General features: G+C 53.5%; 10 protein-coding genes across 10 annotated transcripts; 4 read left to right on the forward strand and 6 right to left on the reverse strand.

Moving 5' to 3' along the window:
* Nucleotides 1-82: 82 nt before the first annotated feature.
* VTN49DRAFT_4384 (uncharacterized protein) lies at nt 83-3,759 on the forward strand (the record flags this gene model as incomplete). The annotated part of the gene is made up of 3 exons (XM_069412324.1): nt 83-2,243; nt 2,299-2,402; nt 2,461-3,759. 3 exons carry the CDS (start codon nt 83-85, stop codon nt 3,757-3,759), a joined length of 3,564 nt encoding a protein of 1,187 aa, XP_069267579.1.
* Nucleotides 3,760-4,287: 528 nt separating this feature from the next.
* On the reverse strand, nt 4,288-4,679 carry VTN49DRAFT_4385 (uncharacterized protein; the record flags this gene model as incomplete). Its single annotated transcript, XM_069412325.1, has 3 exons — nt 4,288-4,342; nt 4,406-4,488; nt 4,554-4,679. 3 exons carry the CDS (start codon nt 4,677-4,679, stop codon nt 4,288-4,290), a joined length of 264 nt encoding a protein of 87 aa, XP_069267580.1.
* Nucleotides 4,680-5,514: 835 nt separating this feature from the next.
* VTN49DRAFT_4386 (uncharacterized protein) lies at nt 5,515-9,540 on the reverse strand (the record flags this gene model as incomplete). The annotated part of the gene is made up of 3 exons (XM_069412326.1): nt 5,515-9,110; nt 9,163-9,412; nt 9,463-9,540. 3 exons carry the CDS (start codon nt 9,538-9,540, stop codon nt 5,515-5,517), a joined length of 3,924 nt encoding a protein of 1,307 aa, XP_069267581.1.
* A 503-nt stretch (nt 9,541-10,043) lies between these two features.
* VTN49DRAFT_4387 (mitochondrial 37S ribosomal protein uS11m) lies at nt 10,044-10,757 on the reverse strand (the record flags this gene model as incomplete). Its single annotated transcript, XM_069412327.1, has 1 exon — nt 10,044-10,757. The coding sequence occupies one exon, from the start codon at nt 10,755-10,757 to the stop codon at nt 10,044-10,046; it is 714 nt and encodes a 237-aa protein (XP_069267582.1).
* Nucleotides 10,758-11,176: 419 nt separating this feature from the next.
* VTN49DRAFT_4388 (uncharacterized protein) lies at nt 11,177-12,784 on the forward strand (the record flags this gene model as incomplete). The annotated part of the gene is made up of 2 exons (XM_069412328.1): nt 11,177-12,057; nt 12,109-12,784. The coding sequence occupies 2 exons, from the start codon at nt 11,177-11,179 to the stop codon at nt 12,782-12,784; spliced, it is 1,557 nt and encodes a 518-aa protein (XP_069267583.1).
* Nucleotides 12,785-13,349: 565 nt separating this feature from the next.
* VTN49DRAFT_4389 (uncharacterized protein) lies at nt 13,350-14,500 on the reverse strand (the record flags this gene model as incomplete). Its single annotated transcript, XM_069412329.1, has 3 exons — nt 13,350-13,398; nt 13,457-14,430; nt 14,498-14,500. 3 exons carry the CDS (start codon nt 14,498-14,500, stop codon nt 13,350-13,352), a joined length of 1,026 nt encoding a protein of 341 aa, XP_069267584.1.
* A 372-nt stretch (nt 14,501-14,872) lies between these two features.
* VTN49DRAFT_4390 (uncharacterized protein) lies at nt 14,873-18,304 on the forward strand (the record flags this gene model as incomplete). The annotated part of the gene is made up of 5 exons (XM_069412331.1): nt 14,873-15,130; nt 15,185-16,579; nt 16,641-16,908; nt 16,958-17,430; nt 17,483-18,304. 5 exons carry the CDS (start codon nt 14,873-14,875, stop codon nt 18,302-18,304), a joined length of 3,216 nt encoding a protein of 1,071 aa, XP_069267585.1.
* A 149-nt stretch (nt 18,305-18,453) lies between these two features.
* On the reverse strand, nt 18,454-19,145 carry VTN49DRAFT_4391 (uncharacterized protein; the record flags this gene model as incomplete). Its single annotated transcript, XM_069412332.1, has 3 exons — nt 18,454-18,844; nt 18,937-19,077; nt 19,132-19,145. 3 exons carry the CDS (start codon nt 19,143-19,145, stop codon nt 18,454-18,456), a joined length of 546 nt encoding a protein of 181 aa, XP_069267586.1.
* A 504-nt stretch (nt 19,146-19,649) lies between these two features.
* On the reverse strand, nt 19,650-21,088 carry VTN49DRAFT_4392 (uncharacterized protein; the record flags this gene model as incomplete). The annotated part of the gene is made up of 3 exons (XM_069412333.1): nt 19,650-20,198; nt 20,404-20,961; nt 21,014-21,088. The coding sequence occupies 3 exons, from the start codon at nt 21,086-21,088 to the stop codon at nt 19,650-19,652; spliced, it is 1,182 nt and encodes a 393-aa protein (XP_069267587.1).
* A 694-nt stretch (nt 21,089-21,782) lies between these two features.
* On the forward strand, nt 21,783-22,970 carry VTN49DRAFT_4393 (uncharacterized protein; the record flags this gene model as incomplete). Its single annotated transcript, XM_069412334.1, has 1 exon — nt 21,783-22,970. One exon carries the CDS (start codon nt 21,783-21,785, stop codon nt 22,968-22,970), a length of 1,188 nt encoding a protein of 395 aa, XP_069267588.1.
* Nucleotides 22,971-23,171: the final 201 nt, after the last annotated feature.

The raw sequence follows: 23,171 nt of genomic DNA on the forward strand, positions 1-23,171 counted from the left end.
GCAGGCACCGGAGGCGAAAGCCGAGCCTGAAGAGGAGAAGAATCACCCATTCTGGGATGGCTGGGAGAATTGGTCGCCAACGATGCGCAAGAAGAAGGAGAAAGAGGCAGCCAAGAAGGGTATCCCACCGCGCAAGGAGCCTACTGCTAAGAAGGAACCAGAACCCGAGGCACAACCAGAGGCCCAGGTTGAGGCACCGGCAGAGATAGATGCCAAACAAGAAGGGGAGGCTGAGCCTCAGCCAGAAGCAAAAGCCGAGCCTGAGCCTGCGCCAGAGAATCATCCGTTCTGGGCTGATTGGGACAAATGGACTCCTACTCAACGCAAGAAGAAAGAGAAGGAGGCCGTGAAGAAGGGAATCCCACCGCGCAAAGAACCTACGGTCGCCGAGCCAGATTCAAAGCCAGAATCAGAACCGGCCGCTACAGATATGCCTACCGAAAACAAGGACCTTGAGGTCAAGCCCGAGACCAACGCGGACCCAGTACCTGAATCCGCGCCGGAACAGCCGGCCGAGGACAAATCCCAGAATGACTTTTGGGCTGGCTGGGACTCCTGGACTGCCGCCGAGCGGAAGAAGAAAGAGAAAGAGGCGAAAAAGAAGGGCATCCCGCCACGCCAGGAACTGGCACCCGCTCCGGAGCCTCGTATCTTAGAAGCTACTGCAGTGGAAGAGGATCCCCACGCAGACTTTTGGGCGGGTTGGGAAACTTGGTCCCCGTCGGAGCGCAGGAAAAAAGAAAAAGAAGCGAAGAAAAAGGGCATCCCTCCGCGTTCCGAGACAGCCGCGGCGGAGTCCTTGGCCGAAGAGCCACCGCCGCCGGCCCCAACTCCTCCCCCGCAGGGCGTGACACCAGATCTAATCATGGAAGAAAGGGGAGAAGACGATCCATGGGCTGGATTCGCTACCAAGACCTCCAAGTCCCTGAAGAAGGGAACCCTAAAATCGCCCAAAGCGGAAACCAAACTACAAGATATGCCGAAAGAGAGTGCGGCAGCGGCGGCGCGAGGATTCTGGTCCACTTTTGGCTCTCCATCAACCTCCAAGGCAAAGCCCAAGGACGAGAAGCCGAAGGAGAAGAACGACGTGCTGATCGATCTTGGGGTAGACGCGCAAGCGCCAGCCGCTTCCCGATTGGACGGATCAGCCGCCACAGCCGCGCCCCCGCCGGCTGCCACGTCGAAGACTACGTCAACCCCTGGTCGACTCTCCGTTGCGGAACGCATAGCCATTCTTGAAAAGAAGAAGAAAGAAAAGCAGCAGCAAGAGGCGCTTCTGAAGGAGGCGCGGACGGGAACCGCCCTACCGTCGTCGGATGCGGACGCCGCCGCTCCGCCCCCGGCCCCGGAGCTAGCCCCTGAACCAGCTTCGGAGGACGTCGGCAAGAAGACTGCATCTACGACAAAGTCCAAGTCCAAATTGTCAAAGTCGATACCAGCCGCTCCGGAAATTCCTGCGGAGGAACCGGTCGCGGATGCGACAGAAGAATTGCACCAATCCATCCCCGGCAGTTTCCCAGAGCCTGTCCATGTAGACGAGGCCGCCGAATCATCCAAAGATAAGCAGGAGCCCTCACAAGAGGAGAAGGAGACCAAAGAAGAAGAGAGAGGAGAACTGGAGAACAAAGAGGAACCTGCAGCAGAACCTCTCGAGACGGAGCCAGCGCCGGAGACGACTGAAGACAACCCACCGGCTCCGCCGCCTCCCGAGTCTACGACGACTGGGACCACGAAAAAGGAACGAAAAAGAATCGAGCGCACCGCAGGCGGTAGTTCCTGGGGGTTCTGGGGAGTTGCACCGCCGCCACGCAAGGCGACCAAAGTGTCCAAGGCGAAGGACGACAGTGAAACTCCTGCCACCAAGGAAGAGAAGCCAGCGCTCTCCCGGTCCAAATCTGACGCAACCAAGCGGCCAAAGGTCCGTGAATCTGAGAACGACGCGGACAAGTCGTCTTCGGAGCATCGTAAGCGCTCCGAAGCGAAACGTTCCAGTAAGCAGACCATGGGTCTCTCGAACTTCATCCTTGGCGGACCGCCGCCCGCCAAGTCTAAGCCGGTACGACGATCCAATACAGTAACTTCTCGCCCGAGCTCGAAACGTTACTCGACAGATGTCGATGACCACGGCACTCAGTCTGCGCCGGAGGATAAGCCGGAGGCGCCGGACAAGGCGGCTAAGGTCATGGGCGTCAAGCCTTCGAAGTCACATAGGGAGAGATCCCACTCGAGGAAGCGACATAGGAGTAAGTTACTTTCCCACTGCGATTAATACATTGATTGCTAACGTACTTGACGCAGGCTCCAGGGATCCTTATCCGTTGGATGACGAGGACATCGTCATCGTTGAGAAGGAGGCGGATGCGGAGCCTAACGTTGAACGTCGCAAATCTAAGCGACGCTCGGTGAGTTCTTTTCAAAACTCATTTGCATTGAGATTGTCAGCTAATGTTCCTTAATCAGTCCCGAGTACGTGAACGTGAGACTGAGGACGATGTGGTGGTCGTCGATGCCGAGCAGTCCACTTCGGGGCCTCAAGTTGTTTCTGGTCCCGATGATCTCGCCTTCGTCGAAGCGCCGCCATTGCCGAAGGAGCACAGGCGCAAACGAGCGAGCGCTCCTCCTCCGAAGAAGCCAGAATCTGGTGGCGGGCTTTTAGGAATACTGAATTCATTGCGAAAGCCCTCCCGGCCGGAACCCGAACGTCGACGATCTCGGTCGTATCGCGATGAGTTGACGGAGCCGGAGATGGAAGAGAGGCGCGCAAAATCACGACGTCGTCGATCGGTTAAGGTGGACATCGATGGCGACGGTATGACTACCGATGCGGGACCTGCTGCGATGACCGATGTGGACGAGGCGGAAGCGCGTAGAGCGGAACGTCGCGCAGAACGCCGAGCGCGCCGCCGTGCTGCTGAAGAGCAGGCCCGCTTGGCGGAGCTGCAGGAGGCGGAAGAACGGCGAGCCAGGAGGGAAAGAGCCCGTGAGGAGCGCGAGAAGCGAGCCCGCGAAGAAGAGGAGAGGGAGGAAAGACGTCAAGAGGCGAAGCGGGCGCGCCGAGCGGCGCGCGAGGAGCGACGGCTTCGAGAGGAGCAGGAAACGAGGGAAGCTGAAGCGAGAGCGTCCGAACGGCGCGAGCGAAGACGAACTCGGGAAGCCGAGGAAATGAACGGTGGCCTATCGAGACATGCCTCGAAGTCCGGTCGGCGTCGGTCGCACGCCGAACGGCCGGAGGAAGTCGAAGAGGGTGCGGAGAGACGGCACCGGCGGTCTGAAGAGCGTCGATCTCGGCGCAAGTCCGCCGTTCCGGAACCTATTCCCGACCCTGTTCCCCCCCCCGTCGAGACCTCTCGAGTTTATGGTGAATCCGGCAAAGACAAGACGTCTTCATGGATTGATTCCCAGATCACAGATCCTCCGGAAGCGCCACCCATCGTACCGACCGTGGTGGACGAGCCCGGAGTGAACGAAAATGAACATACACATTCGCTGTCCTCCGATGAAGAGGCCCGGCGCCGGATGCGGCGACTGGCCCGGAGACGGGCCAAATATCCTGACCTAACGGAGGAGGAATATGAAGAAATGCGCGCCCGGCGCCGTGAAGCCCGTCGTGCCGAACACGATGGCGTGAAGAGTAGCTCCGGCAGCGGCGATTATGAACGAAGCCGCAGCAGCCGGCATCGCAATCATCATCATCATGCGCCTCGAGCGTCGAGCTCGAAGCGGACGAGTTGGTTAAAGAGACTTACTACTGCGTTGTAGGTGTCATGACTCCACTTTTGGTTGGGTTTTGGATTAGGGCATGTGGTTAACGATTTTGCATACTGATTTGATGTTGATGACTGTTATGACATGATGACTGAATTTGTTCATGGCATTCATGGTTGTATTGATATCCAGATTGATCATTTGTTTATGATGCTCATATAGACTGATCATGATAAGATCATGAGACATGAGTGAATGGATGATGATGATGATCTTTGAGCAGTTCATGAATTAGATATGAATTAGATATGTTACAGCTGATCGCTGCCCGCCTTTCAAGACATATGGTTCTTGACTACGCGTCTATGCATACCAGCGCGTTGTGCCTTGATAAACTACACATTCAAATCACAGAGGGTAACCTGGTACATATATTGCGACAGGCCATGTACAAAGTACAAAGAGCCCGAAACACAGAGAGATTCATCCCGTAGATACTGCGTCTCCTCCCCCCCCCCCCAAACCACACACACACAAAAAAAAAAAAACCAGAATTGTAGAAGTGTCAGATCAATCGTCGACTCAACCAAACTTGACATCACGAACCGTCCCATCGTCATCAACATGGATATTAAGCCTGCCAAAAAACAAACAATATCAGCACCAGCCCATATTTATTGTCCGAATAGGTACCACATACCGATCAGGCCGAAAATCCATGGTAGTCATATCCCCCGGTTTGACAACGCGGTGGGATGCAGGAAGGTCCTTTTTCGCGAAGAACTACAACACCGGCAAGTCAATGGAAGGATTCTAATAGGTATATTTTTGAGGCAATTGTTACTAACCAATTCATTGCTGGTGGACTCATCAGTGAGCTTTTTGCCGACGAGCTTGGTCAGCCATTCGTCTCGGTTATTGCCGTTGCTGTTGTTGCTGAGAGGCGCATTGATTCCTGGGACGACGAGGGGCATGGTTGCGATTGTAGTACTTTGTAAATACAACGATCCGGAAGTAACTCTGAGAATTCTGCTTATAGAGACGTTTGGAGTAATTGGTGATGTGTATGCGGTTGGTATATGAGATGTTAGGAGTATTTCTGGATGGTAGGCATCTGATATAGTCGTTGTTTATCATGATGCCTGCGCCGTCCAGCATGTCATGACGTTTGGGACAAGGGACGGTAGGTGACGTCATGAGTGTCTTCTAATGTGTGCTAAATCCAAAGAAGTTAGTACCTATGCCTCTCTTTGATTCATGGAATACAAATCGATTTCAATGGCCATTGAGAAATGAGAACTCGTACTGGTAGCGTGGGTTACTTTGATTGGTTTAAATTGATCAGAGTGACTTTTTCCAATTGGCTCATTATCACGTGGGACTTCTTGGCGCAGACATTTTCCACGAATAGGAGCCTCCCTTTGAACTCATGCCACCGGTCGAACTCTATGGATTTTGCTACGGAGGACAAAGAGCAGGATAACTCGCGAAAGACCAGGGGTGTCTCTTCTTCTGATTCGTATTTTGGACGATGAGCTGGGCGACTCTCACGCGACGACGTCTTCTGGATCAGGTGTCGGCAGTTTGGTATGACTAGAGCAAGGAATCGATCAACGTCATACAACGTGCTCAGAAGATTCTAAGTTCCTAGAACATATAGGTATCTACCTCTACCTGTAAACACCCTCCCAACACTATCCAGAAACAATCTTCAGCAACAAAGAGTTTACAACGGTTATTTGCCATTCATAAAAGTAGTCATAATCATGAGTCATGGCGATACCTTTCTATTAACTACATCCACTTATATTACCCTCCGTAATCTTTAGAACTCATGGACGTAGATGTAGATGCCTCCTTGACCATCCGCAAGCATCGCTCGAGCCGCCGCCCCCGTTCTCGTTCCTGGATCAGCGTCGACCGCACAAACGCACGGATCGCATCGCGTCCGACCCGCTCCCTCCAGGACGTCCACCCGGCCAGCTCGCCGACAACGACGTTCTTGTTCCATGTGATTTCCCGTGCCAGCCGCGCCGCCTGCGCCTGTGAGTCCTGGATCTTCTGCTCCAGATCGCGCACGTTCTTCTGCCGAGACTCCTCCAAGCCCGGAAGATTCAGGTTGAACTTGCGCGGTAGCGAGGCGGATTGGAGTGAGGAGCGAGCTCGCATCAAATTGCGGTTGGTCGACTGCAGCGCCTGGATGAGCCGTGTAGGGCGAGACAGTGATCGCTGGATCGCCGAGGTTGTGCCTTGGATGGAGTTCGTGGCCGACAGGAACTGGGCCAGGGGAGACGAAGACGACGTGTCGGCCGAAAAGGTGTCGGTCATCAGCGCCGTGGCGAAGCGCGAAAGGGCCGCCACGTACGTGCTGGGAAGGGTCTCTGTCGGGGGTCCGAGGCTCGAAAGAGCAGTAGAGAGGAGATTGACAGCTTCTCCTAGGTCCGACGCTGCGTTGCGAAGCGCATGACCCCGTCGCAATACGTTGTTAGTGCAGGCGTGGACTGCACGGACCATTTCCTGCGCGTGCGAGACAAACTGCTCCGTGTCCCTGATGCTTTCCGCCGTTGCCGGCTCGTAGTCGTCGTAGATCTTCTCGTACAACGCGGCTGCCTTACGACGTGACCGATCAGCCATCATTTCAGGCTGCAGTTCCGGCACCAAGAAGAATTCCCAGAGCATTTCGTGAGTCGAAAACGTAGGGTGCGCAAGAAGGACTTTCAAAAATTGGTCGAGATTCGACTGCATGTCATGCAATACGGCACGCGACGGTTTTGACGGGATTTGGAACGGGTTTCGTCGCTCGGATATCTCAGGGATATATGACGCTGGATGCTCGACGGAGAGCCACTTCGCCAGGTTCTCAAAGTCGGAGAATGTACGCCGACACGTAGTGATTGAGTACGTTACCGTGCCTCGGGGCGACTGCGGAGGCGACACCTGCGCTCCCGATTTCACGATGAATCGGGCCGATCCATCTTCCACGAAGAACGACCGTACTACTGCAGTGATTCTTCTTGACGGATCGTCGGGAATCGGTGGTGAATTCAAGAACAATATCAAATCGTCTACGCGATTCCGCACATCATCATCCTTGGCAAGCTCAACGGCCGTCAAACCACGGCTTTCCTTGAGATGGATGTCCACTCGGGGGTCCATGAACAATCGCCGCATTTGGTCCACTCGCCCATATTTGCTGGCCATCATCAGGGGGGTGAATTTGCGATCGTTAGTCGCGTTTGGATCGCAGTCAGTCTCCTGGAGTATTCGGCCAGTGATGGCAGGGTCGCTCACGATATGAAGCAGCGTATTCCCCTTAGCGTCAACATGCTCGTCTAAACGAAGGGGCTTGCCGTCGCCTTGGGCTCTCCGGGCCACGGTCAACGCTTCAGTGACCATGTCGTGGTACTCGGGATGGTCGTAAGATCGGCAGAGAGCGAAGAGCGGAGTCTGGCCATTCCTGTCTTTTTGCGTCCATGGCAGGAGAACATCAAGTTTCGACAGGAGGTACGGCGCACTGAAAAGATAATGTGCTACGGTGCGTCCCCGAGTGTCAGCTTTGCTCAGGTAAGCGGCGATTCTGGGCTTATCAGCATGCTGGAAGAGGTAATCAACGATTACGTCCACCACTTCACGATGTGCATGCTGCACTGCCGCGCTGAGTAACGTCGTTCCATCGTAATTGGTGTCTTCGAGAACGCTTTCCAATGGGTAATACTCTTGAAGGCTGAGAAGGTACTTCAGTGCCCCCGGTTGACGGCTGACAACAGCCATCATGAGAGCAGAATCCCCAGCCGGATCCTGCGTTTGAGACAGCGTCTCAATCGAGCTGTCTCCCTCTAGGCCACTCAAAGTCGATGCGATGGTAGTCGTCCGAGAGAGCATTGATACGCCTGAGGACCCCGACAAGCTCCCCACATCCATGGACACCTTTTTCCGGGGCCGTGATGGGATCTCCTGTGGCGAGCTCCTTTCCCTCGTCTGAAATGGAAATACGTGAGCCAAGGGAGGAGGCTCCGCATCCTGTTCTTCTGCGGAAGGCTCTGGACTAGTCTTTGAAGAGATCTCATCATTAGGCGAGTGATTGATGGACGATTGCTCATCTGGAGCTTGCCTCTCCCTTTCCCCCAGCGAGAAAATAGATTCTCTGTCCAGGCTGGACTTTTCATCTTCCACTGTCGATTCGTCCCCCTCATTGTCTGAATCAGGCCTCAGAATAGCTTTGATCTCAGACACATTGCCGGTCTTGGTTGCCTGCCAGAGTCGCTTATTGCGCGCACTTGCCTTTCGGAGGGCCGCTGAACCTCTGGCTAGATACGCCAGGACCGCCTCAAACGTACTCAATGCGTAGCCCATCTCTCCGCTCTCGACATCGTCAACGAAGATAAAATGTTGCATGTACAGGAGCCTCGCTTGGAGGTGTCGAATCTGAGATCTGATAACAACTACAAGTAACAACGACACCAACATGTCGGCGTTCACGGTCATCGGAGGTTCGCTTTTCTCGGATGTTGCGCTTGCTCGTTCTTCTCTGGCGTCCGCTTCCGTGATGACTTTGATGGTGGCCAGCAACACATCTAGCATGTCCTGCGGACAGCGAGCGTCGGCCATTTTCCGAAACACCTCGACGCCTTTGTTCAGCCGTCGGACAAGCTCCTGTTTACCTCGGCGCCCTCCTTCGATTGTAATGCCAACCTGGGACACGTCTATATTCTCCATTTGCCGGATCCGAGCATCCAGCTCAGCATCTTCTGACTTGCGAAAATCGCACAAACGCGGGAATAACAATGTGGAATGGACCTGCTCGGCAACATATCTCTCGATCAAGCGCTCTACCATGGGGCCGGTCAAATCTGTCGTCGCTCCTAATAGAGATAGCTGCTGTTTGTCAACGAGCCGGAAGAGGTCAATGGCAGCAGTTACTGCAGTTTCGAGGCTCCGCCGCATAAGATCTTCGTCATCTTCAAAATACTCCTCTGAGTTAAAAGGAAGCCGGTCTTGAGGCGCTAGGTCGTTCTGGTCTTGCCATGCATCGTCTTTCGCCGACAAAGGTGGCGATTGTGACGGAGGCGGAGGCAATGGTTTTCCTAGTTCTTTCCCAAATTCCCTGAACAGCCTCTCAAGACCGGGCTGCATTTGTCTGGCAATCATCGGAAAGTTGGCGAGTAACTCATCGAAAGTCTTGATCTCCTTTTTACGGATTGCTGAGCCCTCCCATTGTTCTTTTTTCTGGGAATCTTCTTCCTTCAGGAGCTTCCCCATGGGAACGGCGGGCAAAACTCTGCCCGGCTCGAACGAGCCGATGAGAGGCTTGGAGATGTAGTATAGAAGCCATGGTTGAGTATGATTATTCGGCGTATAGTAGAGAACGTCGGACAGAAGCTGGGCTTGATTGATGGATTTAAAGCCTGCACATCACATGTTAACCAGCTGCTGGGGGAAACCGGAGTTGGACCGTGCCTTTGCTGCTATACACATGATTCTCCTTGATGATCACTGTCCGGCCATTGGCAGTGGAGACCTGTTTCGCTTTCCCGCGCAAATCCCGACCGTTGGATGCGTCCTGTTTGTTGGTTGCGCCGCCGGAATCCGGGATTCGCAGCACATGGCTTCCCAGGAATTCCTCAGAGGAGACCAGATCCGTATAGTAGGCGTCGGACTCTTTGTCGCGCGACCCGATCAACGATTCGGTCGTGGGGACAAGCAGCACCTGAGCACATCAGCCAAGCTGATAGTCCAAGGAGAGCAAGCGCGTCATACATGGTTCTCGACTGGAACACACTGCCCGGGAACCGTGCTGCGGAAAAAGGCACGAAGAAAAGGATTTAGGGGTTGCATTCACACGGCATCGAGCAGCTCGCAATATGTCCACAGAAGCTCATTAATGCAGACCTTTAACCGCTGTCGAAGACTTCGTTTCTCCAGAGGACGGAGCTCCGGCGGACGGTTGGAGCTTCCCGGACAACGGACGATGACGCTGGGAGAGCGCGGGATAGAATGTTAGAGTTAGGGTAAGCGATCACGGGCAAACAGCGACTCAGGGTCCGCATAGGCGCATTTGGAAGCGATTCTGAAGGTTCTCAGCGCGTCATCATCTGCTCTCATGCTCTCAGGCCACTGCATTCTCACATGCTGCGCTAGTCCAATTCGGGAAGTTACGGTCTCCGCCCGAAGAGAGCTTGGAAACTGCTTTAGCCGTCAACTGTCCAAACAGACTACGTTGATGATGAATATTGGCCCATTGCACCTTGAATCTCGAGTGATATAATACATGAATGAAATCCGAAGACGTTCTTGTACAACAAATCCATCCAAGCCAACCAGGAACACAGCACAGGTAATCAGCCCAGTCTGCGAACTTTCCGACTCCGCGCTCCACCGAACTTGATCTTTGTATTATCGGTGACTGAAGAGATCAATGGCCGGATGTGGCGACCTTCATTTCCCAAAAGCACCTTGATGAAGGCGTCTCGTCCCTGGCCGAAGCCGCGGAAGATCAATTCCAGCCGTTTGATGTCCATCAACAGCCCGCGCTCTTGAATCTTAGCGAACACATGGATGGTCAGCTGGAAGGCCGGGTCGTAGCCAGCGCGTTGGGACTTGCGAAATCCCAGATTGCCGCATCCAAGGGACATGATCGGGTCGCCGTTGGGCCGTGTCAGGGTAATGATGGTGTTGTGCTTGTGCGAGTAGACATGCAGATGATGCGGAGGTGCGCGGTCGACGTAGGGGTTCTTGATGAGTTCGGATTCCATGGCTGCAACGATTTGCGAATAGTCACGGCTAAGTGCTGAGGTTTGTTGCCTTCGCTCTCCCTGCATCATCTGTGTGATGGCCGAAAGGCCTGAGGTCTCCCCGGTCGAGGTCTTCTCTGCCGATTCCGGCTGCAAGATCTGTCTCTCAATCTCGCGGACCTTTTCACGCGGCGGTCCTTGTTCATTGAGTGGGCGAATGGCCGAGAAAAATCGAGCACCGAAAGGCATGGCTAGCCGCTGCTGGCAACCTCGGCAGGCCGATGGCAGAGCCATCGCCATGTTCCATAATCGCGCTTTCATGGTGTGGACTGTGAGGGTTGCCGGAGAACGGCAGCTATTCGTGAGGGTGCAATCGAAAAGATCGAAATAGAGTCCCGTGATTCGAGGCAATAACTAGCCTGATTAGATGTAGAAATCACAATGAATTCAATTCATAAGGGCAGTAATGTCTCCAGTAAAGTTCCTGTAGAGGGTTTTCGATGCCGATCAAAACGAAAATCGAAAAATCAGCCCATTCCATATCTGGAAAGTCTTGGCGCCACCGGCCGACATTTTCTCCGTCGCCTTGCCCGCTCGAAATCTCATGCTCTCAACGAATTCTTTGCCCTGTTGATTCAGCGCAGACGATTCTTCGAGGGTCTGAGCGGAGTTCGCCTGCGCGTAATTTTGTCCTTTTTTCGCTTTCTCCCTCTTTTCCCTCTCTTCCGTTTGCGCCGAGCATGATTTCGACACTAAGATTGGCTCCGGCAAATGCTGCTCGGACAGCTGCCTTCGTTTATGGCAGAAGTTCCGCTTCGAGGGGCGCGTATAGCCATGTGGCTACCCTTGAGAGACTGTTGAAAGCTGCGCGATCAGATTCGTCGGAAATCGGTCTCGCGACGCCAACGCAACTTTTTGCAGCCCGAGCGCCCTCAATAGATCTTGCTTTCAAACGGTCCTTTCATGCCTCGGCTTTCCGATTGCAAGAAAAGCAGAAAGAGGAAGCAAAACAGAATGAGTCATCAAAGTCCGATGGATCTGGACCCGAAGCAGAATCCTCAGAGTATGGCAAGGAGTCCAAAGAGGAAAAGAGGGAGATGCCTCCTCCCCCACCCCACGGTGACAAGACGCCGTGGCAAGTCTTCACTGAAACTCTGCAGAGCGAGTTCAAAAAGTCCAAGGAATGGAATGAGTCTACTAAAGCTCTCGCTTCCTCCGCGCATCAGTTCGCTGAGAGTGAGTCCGTAAAGCGAGCCCGTGCCGCCTATGAAGCGGCATCAAGCACGGCAACATCCAAGACTACGGAGGCGCTGAAGACAACCGGCAGGGTTATTGGAAAGGGAGCAGTTTGGACCTGGGAAACACCGGTTGTCAAAGGGATACGCAAGGGAGTTACTGCCACGGGTAGAGGCATTGAGAGGATCACACGACCGGTTCGCGAGACAGAGGTCTACAAGACCGCAATCGGCGGCGTGAAGGAAACTATCGACGATGGAAGCAGCTCACGGTATGGTGGTTGGCTGGATAAGGAAGAGCGCCGCCGTCAACGGCAGCTTCGAGAGCAGGAGGACATCAAGGCGGGACGAATTCCCAGGCCCACGAAGGTGGAAGAAAATCCAAAGTAAGTATCAATCATCTTATTGGGACTTCAAGATTTTAACGTCGATGACAGTGCCGGCACTAGCCTGACCGTCCACAAAGACTCCGCATGGAAAGAGTCGTGGCGGCAATTCCGGGATACAAGCCCCATTATGCAAAAACTCTTCTCTCTCAAAGAGACCTATGAAGAGTCGGACAATCCTCTTATCACGACAGCGCGAAGCATTTCAGATCGTGTCGCTTCGTTCTTTGCGGAGAACGAAACGGCACGTGTTATTAAGAAATTCCGCGAAATGGATCCCAGCTTTCAGCTGGAGCCGTTCCTCCGGGAGATGCGCGAATACATTCTCCCCGAAGTCCTTGATGCATATGTCAAGGGCGACATTGAGACGCTCAAGCTCTGGCTTTCCGACGCCCAATTCTCTGTATATTCTGCGCTTGCCCAGCAATACACGCAACTCGGGCTCCGATCCGATGGCCGGATACTGGACATCCGAAACGTTGACATCTCTCATGCCCGGTTGTTGGACCCCGGTGATATTCCCGTATTCGTGGTCACTTGCCGTACCCAAGAAGTACATGTCTACCGCAACGCACGGACCAATGAACTAGCGGCTGGGATGGAAGACCGTGTCCAGTTGGTAACCTACGCCATCGGCGTCACGCGGATTCCCGAGGACGTCAACAACCCAGAGACGAGAGGGTGGAGAATGATCGAATTGCAGAAGGCTGCTCGTGATTACATCTAATGAATTCTCCCTTCCTTTCTTCAACGAGACAGGGCATGCTCAGACTCACTTCTTTTTATTCGGGCTAAGATGGTTTTTGTACAGTACGTTGTATATTAGACACTGGTGGGATGGAGTTTGTGTGTCATATCTCTGATCTACCCATGTATCCGCTATCTTTTCTTTGAGCGTCTTTTTTTGCGCTTTAAGCGTCTTCTTCGTTCATCGCGGGCGGATTGCTTCTCGCTGATTCTCGTCCTTTTTATTCGTTTTACTCAATCTCCCCTCATGCTCGGTCGAGCCTCGTTTTTAAAAGCCGTTTGCTATACCTGGGATGTGTGGTTCACTTGATGATGGCATCGGAGTCTGTGTGGTATCTCGCTTCTGCGTGATTCGAGTGCGCTAGTTGTTAATATTCAACTCGGGCACCTCTTGGATAGCATATATTAATGATTCCACTGATGCTAGACATCTCTATCCACTGGTACTAGAGTCACAAGTTAAGAATGAACTAAAATACTCCAATACAAAACCTTCGGCATTAGAATAAAAACAAGACCTAACCCACGTTAAGAACATCCATTGGCTACCGACCGGCCCCTCTACCTGCTCCACCACCCATCATATTCCGAGCCCTGTTGTACATGAATCAGCTTCTGTTTGGGAATTGGTGGAAAAGGAGAGTTGTCTTACAATTCAGCAACGGAAGGGTCACTCATGAGAGAGGCAATATCTGGCATACCACCGCCGCCGCGGCCAAAGCTCTCGGCCAATTGCCTGATGCGTGGGTTGTTCATGAGGTTGCTGAGCATCTCTGGGTTGCTCATCAGGTTCTGCGCCATACTTGCAAACATGGGATTGTTCATGATGGAGCTCAGGTCAGGCATGCCACCACCGCCACCGCCACCGCCAAACATCCCGGCCAACGACGACAGATCCGGCATGCCCCCGGAACCACCTCTCGAGGCGCCCGAGGCAGAGTCGACCTCCTCACTCGTCGAGCCGCTGCGCGACATCTCCTCTACTTTCCTGCGCGCCGCTTCCAAACCTCTCTTCATTGCATCACTTCCGCCATTGCCCTCCGCAGCAATACCCTTTTCATATGCCTCCACCGCACCCTTGGCATCACCGGACTCATACCGAGCAAGACCTAATCGGCTCCAAGCCCGCGCGTAGTTCGGATCAATAGCCACGGCTTGCTCAGCATCGACAATGGCCTTCTGATGCTGGCCCGACGCAGAGTATGCAGCTGCGCGGTTGGACAAATAAATCGGATTCGAAGGAGCGATTTCGAGAGCCTTGGTATAGAGCTCAATGGCTTTCGCATATTCTTTGCGACCCATCGCCGCATTACCCTCCGATTTCAGCCTATCCGACTCCTCCGTCGGGCCCCCGAACTTCGGCGGTTCGGCCGCCTCCTCGGCCTTTGCGCCAGTTTTGCCCTTCAGCTTCTCGTAGACGCTGTAGATGGTGGCAAGGGACTGCCCACCAAGGGCATCCTGCATCGCAGCGCTATCATTGGGGTCAACCTTGAAAGTCTCTGCGATGCAGTTCTGTGCAATTTCAATCGACTCGGCATCATCGGCCGTCAAAGTACCGTCTTTGAGACTTGAGCCCAAGAAGTCTATAATTGCGAGCGCGAGGCGCTTCTTAGTTTCTGTGGGCGCCTGGAGAAATGTGAACGGTTAGCTTCCACACCGCGATAAAGTGATCATTGGATGCAATGACACCAACCATGCTGGAAGCTGGGTATCGATGCGACACAAAAATAACAATTTTACTGAACCAAGAAGACTCAGGGGTTCTCTATGAATTCAGCTTGATCGTCGCCCTGGCTGTTACTCTCAACAACGCGGGGGTGTCTCGATCTAGAGGATTCGGTGGCTTTATCTTATCATCACGTGACCGACTATAGTCGGGGCTTGGGGACGCGCTCGTTGGTCAAAGCTAGGCTGGCCGGAGGTTAGTATTAAGTGCTGGGCGCTTCCCATTCCTCGAGATTGATGATTCTGCCGAGCATGGCACTGCCGGCGCCCGTTGGATAGATTAGTTCGGAAATGTCTCGAGGAAAGTTCCTGATCCCTCTGTGACACGTCGTCGCGTCCCGCCATGTACTGGCCAAATGGGGTTCCCCGGGTTTATGCGGTCAATGGACCAGGGCCCCCCGTGACCGTCCATGGGGAAGAAGAAGCCGAAGCCGCAGATGGCCGAGAGACGGAGAGACAAGGCTCGTTCGACAGTTCAACACGACGCGCACGCAACCGCAATGCCTGGGCGCGGGAACCACTCATTGGCCTTTGCGTCTCACGCAATGGGCATTTCTTCGCGACAATGACAGAGTCGTCGATCGCAGTGTGGCAGACAAAGGTGATTTGATTCTGATTGTTATCAGGCCTTTCTAGCTAAAAAGAAAATCATCAGCCGACAGGGGTCGTGGCCGCCGTTGCACGGTCAACCGCATCGCTCGACACGTACGGCCCGAATGTCTCGTTGCTTATGCACCCAGATTCAACGATATTGGTTGCCCAAACACTGCATGGGTACTTGCTGACCTATACCGTGGCTTCGGATCCCAATTCTCGGGTCTACCAGCAGCAATTCAATCATTCCAATCCCAACCGTCGCCAACTGCTGGCACGTCACTTCGGCGGGGAAGACGCCAATGGCATTCGGGATGTCAGCATCCGGTTCCGGATGGCGATCAAGGTGGAATCGGGTATTGGAAAGGCACTAGCGCTGGACAATGAGCTGATCGTCGCTACCGTCAAACCCGCGGCACTCCAGTGCATTCGATGGACCCCAGACAAGAATGGAACCCAGTCGACATCGGAGCTGCTGAGCCGGATGTTGGGAGTGTCCAAGAAGGTCACAGTAACGGAGATGGTATATGATCGGGCCATGAATATTTTCATCTGGGTGACAAGCGATGGGCATGCATACTCGATGCAGAGGAAGCCAGATGGCGCTTCCGAGTCGGACGATCCACCCAAGCTGTTCAAAGGAGTCTGCTTTCACACTCCTGCAAACGATGGCCAGCGAGCCATGAAGGCAGCCGTCAATGCGCGATTTTCGCTTCTTGCCGTAAGCTGTGCTAGCGGCGAAATCATTGTGTACACTGCCAAGGACTACGCGGGAAACGTCGTAGTGTCTCACACAGTCCAAGCACCAGCGTCTGCAGCTACCACTGGCAAAATCACCTCAATCAGTTACTCGCCTGACGGATACTCTTTATTTGTGGGCTTCGAACAAGGATGGGCCAACTGGAGCGTTTTTGGAAGACCAGTGGGCAGTAGTTTCTCCGTCGACCGTGAGATGGCCGAGGCCAATGGCGAAAACTGGCTTACTAGTGTTTCCGCAGCTTGCTGGATCGGTGGCGGATCCGATCTTCTTATCACAGCAAGGGATGATCGACGGCTTTGGATTCTTGAGACCGCTCGCAGCGCCATGACGGGCTGCTACTCTCCCGCGAACCTCGCGAGAGCTCTTTTGCAGACGGGAACGGAAATCATACTATATCGTGGCCACGATCTGCCAGACTTGATGACCATCTCCGGCAAGGACTCGTTATGGCATCATGCCCAGTATCCGCCGGCATATCTCCATGCCCAGTGGCCGATTCGATCCTGCGTTGTCTCTCAAGATGGTCGATATGTGGCCATTGCGGGGAGACGCGGCCTCGCTCACTACAGCGTCAACAGTGGTAGATGGAAGACGTTCGAAGATGTCGAGGCCGAGAACTCATTCACAGTGCGAGGAGGCATGTGTTGGTACGGGCATTTTCTCATCGCCGCTGTTGACAGCAACGGATCATACGAGGTAAGGCTGGCCACCGTGATCGATGAACTCGTCACTAATGCCATTGTCAATTGACCTGTAGCTCCGTATGTACTCGAGAGAGTTGGCTCTCTCTAACAACAATATCCTTCACACTGAGTATCTTGCATCGCCCGCGGTGTTCATCGGTCCATCAGGGGAAGATTCCCTCCTTGTGTATACGTACGACAATGTCTTGTACCACTTTGTGATCCATTCCATGCAGAACAGCGTGTGTTTGGTACCAGTCGGTCAGATTGCTTTTTATGGAATTGTGCGTTCTCCAGCACGGGTACGCTCCATCAGCTGGATTCTGCCAGAAGAACAGCTGCGTAAGTTTCATTTCACAGCTGTGAGGGAGTGGTTTGCTGACTGAAGCAGGAAACGGAGATCCATCACAAGATGTCAAAGTAGCTTCTGTACTGCTACTTGTAGACGGCAATCTGGTCTTGCTACAGCCGTCCGTATCCGACAGCGGAGATCTCAAATATGACATGCGCATCGTGGCGCAGGACGTTGAGTACTACACTCTGATGCGAGACCAACTGTCTTTCAACTTTGCACCGCCAAACGAAGAGTCCGTACCAAACAGTCCGTCGGCGGATGTCGTTCTTCGGGCGGCGCAAAGCAACTTGTCACTCAGAGATTCGCTCTGGATCTGCGGGCGAGATTTGGTCGCCTGGAGCGACGTCCAAGAGATTTTGCAGCGCGAGGAAGTGCCCAAGCCTCTGCCTGTGCCGGTTGACTTTTACCCATTGTCAGTGCTTCTGAACAAGGGGATCATCCTGGGCATCGAGTCAGAGACGATTCAAAGGCGGGACGTGACATTCTCGATTCTAAAATTTGTTATTCGGGTAAGCATATTGTTGTGAGAGCATCGCTGATCAATCGCTGACTTCGCCGCAGACACATCTGTTTCTTCCCTACTTCCTGCGCCATAGCCTTGCAAACGTCGACATGCCGGCGGCGCTGTCATTGTCTCACTATTACAAGCACCTATCATACTATGCACATGCGCTCGAGATTCTTCTTCACAATGTGCTGGATGAAACGGTCGCCGCCGAGGAGAGCAAATCGGGTGCTGGGGCCGACGGACAAACGCCACAATCTCTTCTCCCGTCAGTAATCTCGTTCCTCCAAGCGTCCTTACCAGCAGACGTGTATCTTGACATAATCGTCCAATGCACGCGAAAGAATGAGATCCGGTCGTGGCGAACTCTGTTCGCGCACCTCCCACCACCCAAGGATCTCTTTGAACAGGCGCTGCGATTAAAGTCACTCAAGACAGCGGCCGGGTACTTGCTAGTTCTCCAGGCACTCGACGAGGAAGAGGACGGCAGCGACGCGCGGATCGAAGACTCCGCCGTGCGATTGCTCCGGTTGGCAGCGCAGCGGGAAGACTGGGACCTGTGTGCCGAGCTGGCACGGTTCCTGGTCGCTCTGGACAGTTCCGGAGGGCTACTGCAACGGGCGATCGACCGCGTCGGACTCCGACGGTCTGCCTCAGGGACAAATGACAACAGCATTAGCATGAAGGGGCTTGGCTTGGCCTTGCCATCGGCCGGGTCAAGTTCGTCATTACTTTCCCCGCAACGAATACATAGACAGGACAGTGATCTCTCGTCGGGGACGAGAGCCAGCAGTCGATCACCGGCGGGCGATGAAGAGACGGGGCGATCAGAAGCGAGTAGTGGGTACGTATCACCGATGGAGTCTCCAGAGGCGTGATTTGTCGCTGCTGTACAGTGAAGATCTGGTTCATGTACATAAAAAGCCTAGAATCCCACGGGATTGGCATCACAAATCTATTCCGCATGATCATCCCACCCCATTGTCATCATATCATCCATCGTAATTATCACAGAATATCATCCGAATCAATCCAAACGCAACTTCCACAACCCATCCCCGAGATAGTGCCCCTCATCAATCGCAACACCCTTCTTCTTCTGCTTGATCTCCTCCGTACCCATTTTGAGCGGACCCACAAGACACACCTCCTCCTTTCCCTCCGCGCCCACGGCAACCACCTGCCCGGCCGGCAGCGCATGGTCGCTATCCGGCAGCCACCCCCCAGCGGACGTCAACCCGGGCGCCATCAGCGCTGCACCCGAGAGAATGAAAGGAATCGCGCCGCGATCAACCCGTAGCCGAGGCAGCGCATCCGGAAACATGTGCACAAGACGTAGATGCGGCACGAGAGTGTCTCCGTTCTGGTAGAAGAGCGGCTTGGAGTCGATTACATAGAGGGTGCTTCCTCGATCGGCTCTATATTGGGATGAAATTTGCAACGGCATCAGTCTCTCTCTCTCTCTTCTAACTACCAAATGAAATATGGAGCTTATAGGCAATGGCATTACAGTTTTACAGATTCTAGCTGCGCCTTCTTCGGAATGATCTCATCGATGTACGGCTCGAAGCCTGGGTAGGTCTCGACGAACTTGCTGCGGAGGCCGCGCTGGACGGAGGACTTGACTTTTGTTGGTGCGCCGGGATGAATTCTGTCAATGTTAGAAAGATCTGCCAAGGCGATACAGTACTCGAGTTGGACTCACTCTTTCTTGAACATTTTGGAAAGTAGTATCAGATCTTTCAATTTAATCAGATTGAGGGCAGCTCTGGGACAAGCTGTTCAAGGTGGGATGTCCTCTTGAACCTAAACTAACTAAACCTCATAGGGTAAGAAGGAGTCACGAGATTTGCGGGATGCTTGTGTAAGCCGCTCCACGCCTTTTTCATCTGCCTTGGCCGTAAGCAGGAAACGGGCATGATGGGGGTTTGCTTGAGATAATGGCTTTGGATGCTCGACTATGGTAATGCTTGATTCACCGGCACGGTTGATAATCTATATCGAATCAATTCTGACTCGATTCACCGGTTTTCTACAATGCATCGTACAGGTAACTAGAAGCCGGGAGGTTCATACGCACAGACCTGTTGATTAAGCGAGAAACTCGGCATCTACGAAAACGTAAGTGCGTATTCTAGTCGTGACAGAGATCTGTGTCCGTTCGTGATCGGATGGCTATTCATTTCATCACATGTCCGCTGCTACTCTATATCCGTCACTCGTCTAACCCTTGGCCGCTCCAGCCTTAATCAGGATGATGTCTCCATCCTCAACGACGTAATCCTTGCCCTTTGTCATGACCTTACCCGCAGCCCTGACGGCGGCCTCGTCACCGTACTCGCGAAGGGTCTTGTAATTGTACACGATGGCCTGGATGAAGGTCTTCTCGAAGTCACTGTGGATTACACCGGCCGCTTGGGGCGCTTTGGTGCCCTTGCGAATAGTCCATTGTCGCACCTCGTCCGAACCCACGGTGAAGAAGCTTCCCAAGTTCAGCGCCTGGCGCATGGTCACAATCGCCTTGGGCAGCGCAGACTTGGTGCCCAGCTTCTTGCATTCCTCCGCGGCCTCCTCATCGCTCATCTTGGCCAAACGTTCCTCGAAGGATACAGAGATGGGGATCACAGGGTCGTTTGGAGAATTTTGTTTGATCCACTCTACCACTTTGGGTAGGTGCTTGTTCTTTTGGCGGATGTAGTCCCGCTCACTAAGATTAATCAAGTAAACAACCGGCTTCGCCGTCAGGAGGAACAGGGGATTGATAACCTCAACCTATACTCACTCGTCAGCGCTGAACCACAGACTTAGCAAAATCGTGAGATGGCTGGGGAAGGAAATCAGAATGGGACGTTATCTCAAGACAACCCCGACGTGAGATTATGGGGCGTTCGACGAGCTGGGTTGGATTCGAGCAGTGCTCTTGTTCATCATACAACACAAAAACAGGAATCAGCAATAAAAGATAAAAAAAACGTACCTCCTTTGGGTTCCAATCTCCCTGACGAACGTCCTTGCCATCCTTCAGCCACTGAAGCACCTTGGCAACGGTAGCCTCATCTTCCCTCAACTTCTTCATCTCCAGAGTCTGACCGCCACGTTTTGTTTGCTTTTGCAGATTCTCCAGCGCCTTCTCAACGAACTCGATATCTTTCAAGCGCAGCTCCTCGCTGATGATATTGAGATCTCGCACCGGGTCAACGTCACCCTCGACGTGAATGATCTCGGCGTCATCGAAGCACCGCACAACCTCGAAGATCGCGTCAACGGCGCGGATATGCGACAAGAATGCGTTCCCCAACCCAGCACCCGTAGAGGCGCCGCGGGTCAGACCGGCAATGTCATAAATGGTCAAGTTGGCGGGGACTCGCGAAGCGGGCTTGTAGTGTTCGCACAACCAGTCATAGCGCTCGTCAGGAACAATGACACGCGCCTCTTCGGGGTCAATGGTCGCATAAGGGAAGTTGGCGGGGTTACCAAGAGAAGACTTGGTAATAGCTTGGAAGAGGGTTGATTTGCCGACATTGGCAAGGCCGACCTATCCAGAAATTAGTCCGCCAGTTCGATCTGTCCTGAGCTTGCTCACTTACAATCCCGCTCTTCAAATTGTTACCTGGACGACCCAGGAGGACTTTTTCCTGCTTGACTTCCTTCTTGGGGCCCATTTTCTTCTTCTTCTTTGTCGCGTAAGTGCGAAATATGAGAAGAGATGAGAAGCGGGCCGGCCTGAGCTGCTGATTGCACCGACAAAAGCCAAAGGCCAAAGCAGAACCAGCTGCAGTGGGTTGAAAGAGGGGAGAAGAAAAGAAAAACTTGGAGGGGCTGAGGGACGCCGTGGTGACGGAGGCCCCGCGGGCCGACGGGAGGACTGTAAGGAGCGACAAGGTGACGCACAGCAGCACGTAGCTGAGCGACAGGTCTAGAGGATCGTCTATTTACAAGCAGCTCTGACCTAGTCTTGATCTAGAAAAAATATCAAAAAAAATGAAGCCAACATAAACAGAGATTTTTCTTCACATGACATAAGTCACGTGATTACGCCATTTTAGGAATAGTGCATACGTATTTGTATTTTCCATTTTGATGTGTTAAATCTCACTTGGTTCCCTCTCCTTGTCTCCTGGCGATGAGCCCTAATAGTCGGATTTGATGGTATCCGTATCCCTGTAGTGTGACAAGCACGCATGAGCGTACTCGTCATTATTAGCCCACTTTCGTCAGCCGACGGCACCATTCTACCGAAGCCGGTTGTTGGTAGAATTGGCCGATCATGACGGACATGATCCGTCGTTGATCGGCTGGATTGAACTTCGACCTAAACTCGCACCATTTGGTTAAGAGAAGACAAAACGTGTTGCCATGGGCCCAAATATCTATTCTGGCGAGATATTGCAGCAATTTGGTGAGTTCGAGACACTCTACCGGTTTTTACCGGCTGCAAACTCCGGGTCATCGGACGGCCGACAACGGCCACTCGTTATTTTCATTCCTGGAGCTGCGCATCTAGCCCGTATCTCTTACGGCGTGCACCCCGGTCACATCCCACAGGACTTCATTGCCCACTGGCTTAACCAGGCGGGATATGATGTACTCGCGGTGTCGTATCCGCTGGAGATGTTGGAACCAGAGGCTGAGGTGATATCCCCACGGTACCCAGCGTTCAACCTGACAGATTGGGGCAATCTGACCGCGCAAACGGCGCGGGCAGTAATCAATAAGTACCGAGCCAGCAGCGATGGATGTGAAGTGACAGAGGCGGTGAATCAAATTGTCGTTCTCGCATGGAGCATGGCTGGCAGGATCCTCAAGCCGCTGGTCCACGCTTCCCGCGCCAACGGGCTGGACTTGCGCCTCTTCATCAGCCTTGCGGCGACACCAGGCGGTATCACGGGTGTGCGGCCCGCGGATCCCATTGTTCACCGCAGCAGTAATGGCTACGCCGTATGCCCAATCTTTCAGACCTCGTTCCTGGCGCAGTTGCGCGAGATGCAGCAACTAGATCGGCCAGGGCGGTCGCCCATAATTGACGAGGAGTCGTACCGCCGTGACTATGTCGGGCATCTTCCAGTGCAGCTCAACAGCTGGGACCTTGCCTACTGTGAGTCGGACGATCCGCATGCAGAGCACTCGGAAAAAGTGTCCGGATTCGTTCGTGCGCCGGGCCAGGATCTGCGCTATGCCGCTCCCGAGCGGGACTACGAGCTGTATCCTTACATCGCAGCGATCAGGCCGACTGTTGCACGGGATCTCAGACACACGTTGATTGACGCTGCTACATGGGGCACTGTGTTGACGCTGAAGCTTACTGCGGATGTGTCCAAGACCGTACCGGCGTCGACGCCGGACAATGAGGACTGGAGGACCTTGTTGGCCCTGTTGGATAGGGCTCGGAAAGAGCTCACCGAGGAGGTGGTTCAGGGAAACCATTTCTTTTTTGTCGGTGAACGGGGGGCAAAGGAGACGGCTGCGAAAATCACGGCTTTGATCGAAAGGAGCGAGAAACTACGAGCAGATATCTCCAAATGTCTTGACCGTCTCAAAAAATGAGATACTTGAACTAAGGATAGAGCTACTGGCATTGAAGGAACAAATCATCCAAAAAAACTCAGGTCCCATTAACCTAGGCCCTATCCTCAGTCATGAATACAAACCCGATCATGCCAGCTCTACCAACTAATACACCACCATATACTCTACAAGTGATAAATCCACAAATTATGAGCAGTTCATCGGATCTTGGTGCAACAG

This window comes from Thermomyces lanuginosus, assembly GCF_041956635.1.
Source record: "Thermomyces lanuginosus strain ATCC 200065 unplaced genomic scaffold VTN49scaffold_31, whole genome shotgun sequence".
Lineage (NCBI taxonomy): Eukaryota > Fungi > Ascomycota > Eurotiomycetes > Eurotiales > Trichocomaceae > Thermomyces > Thermomyces lanuginosus.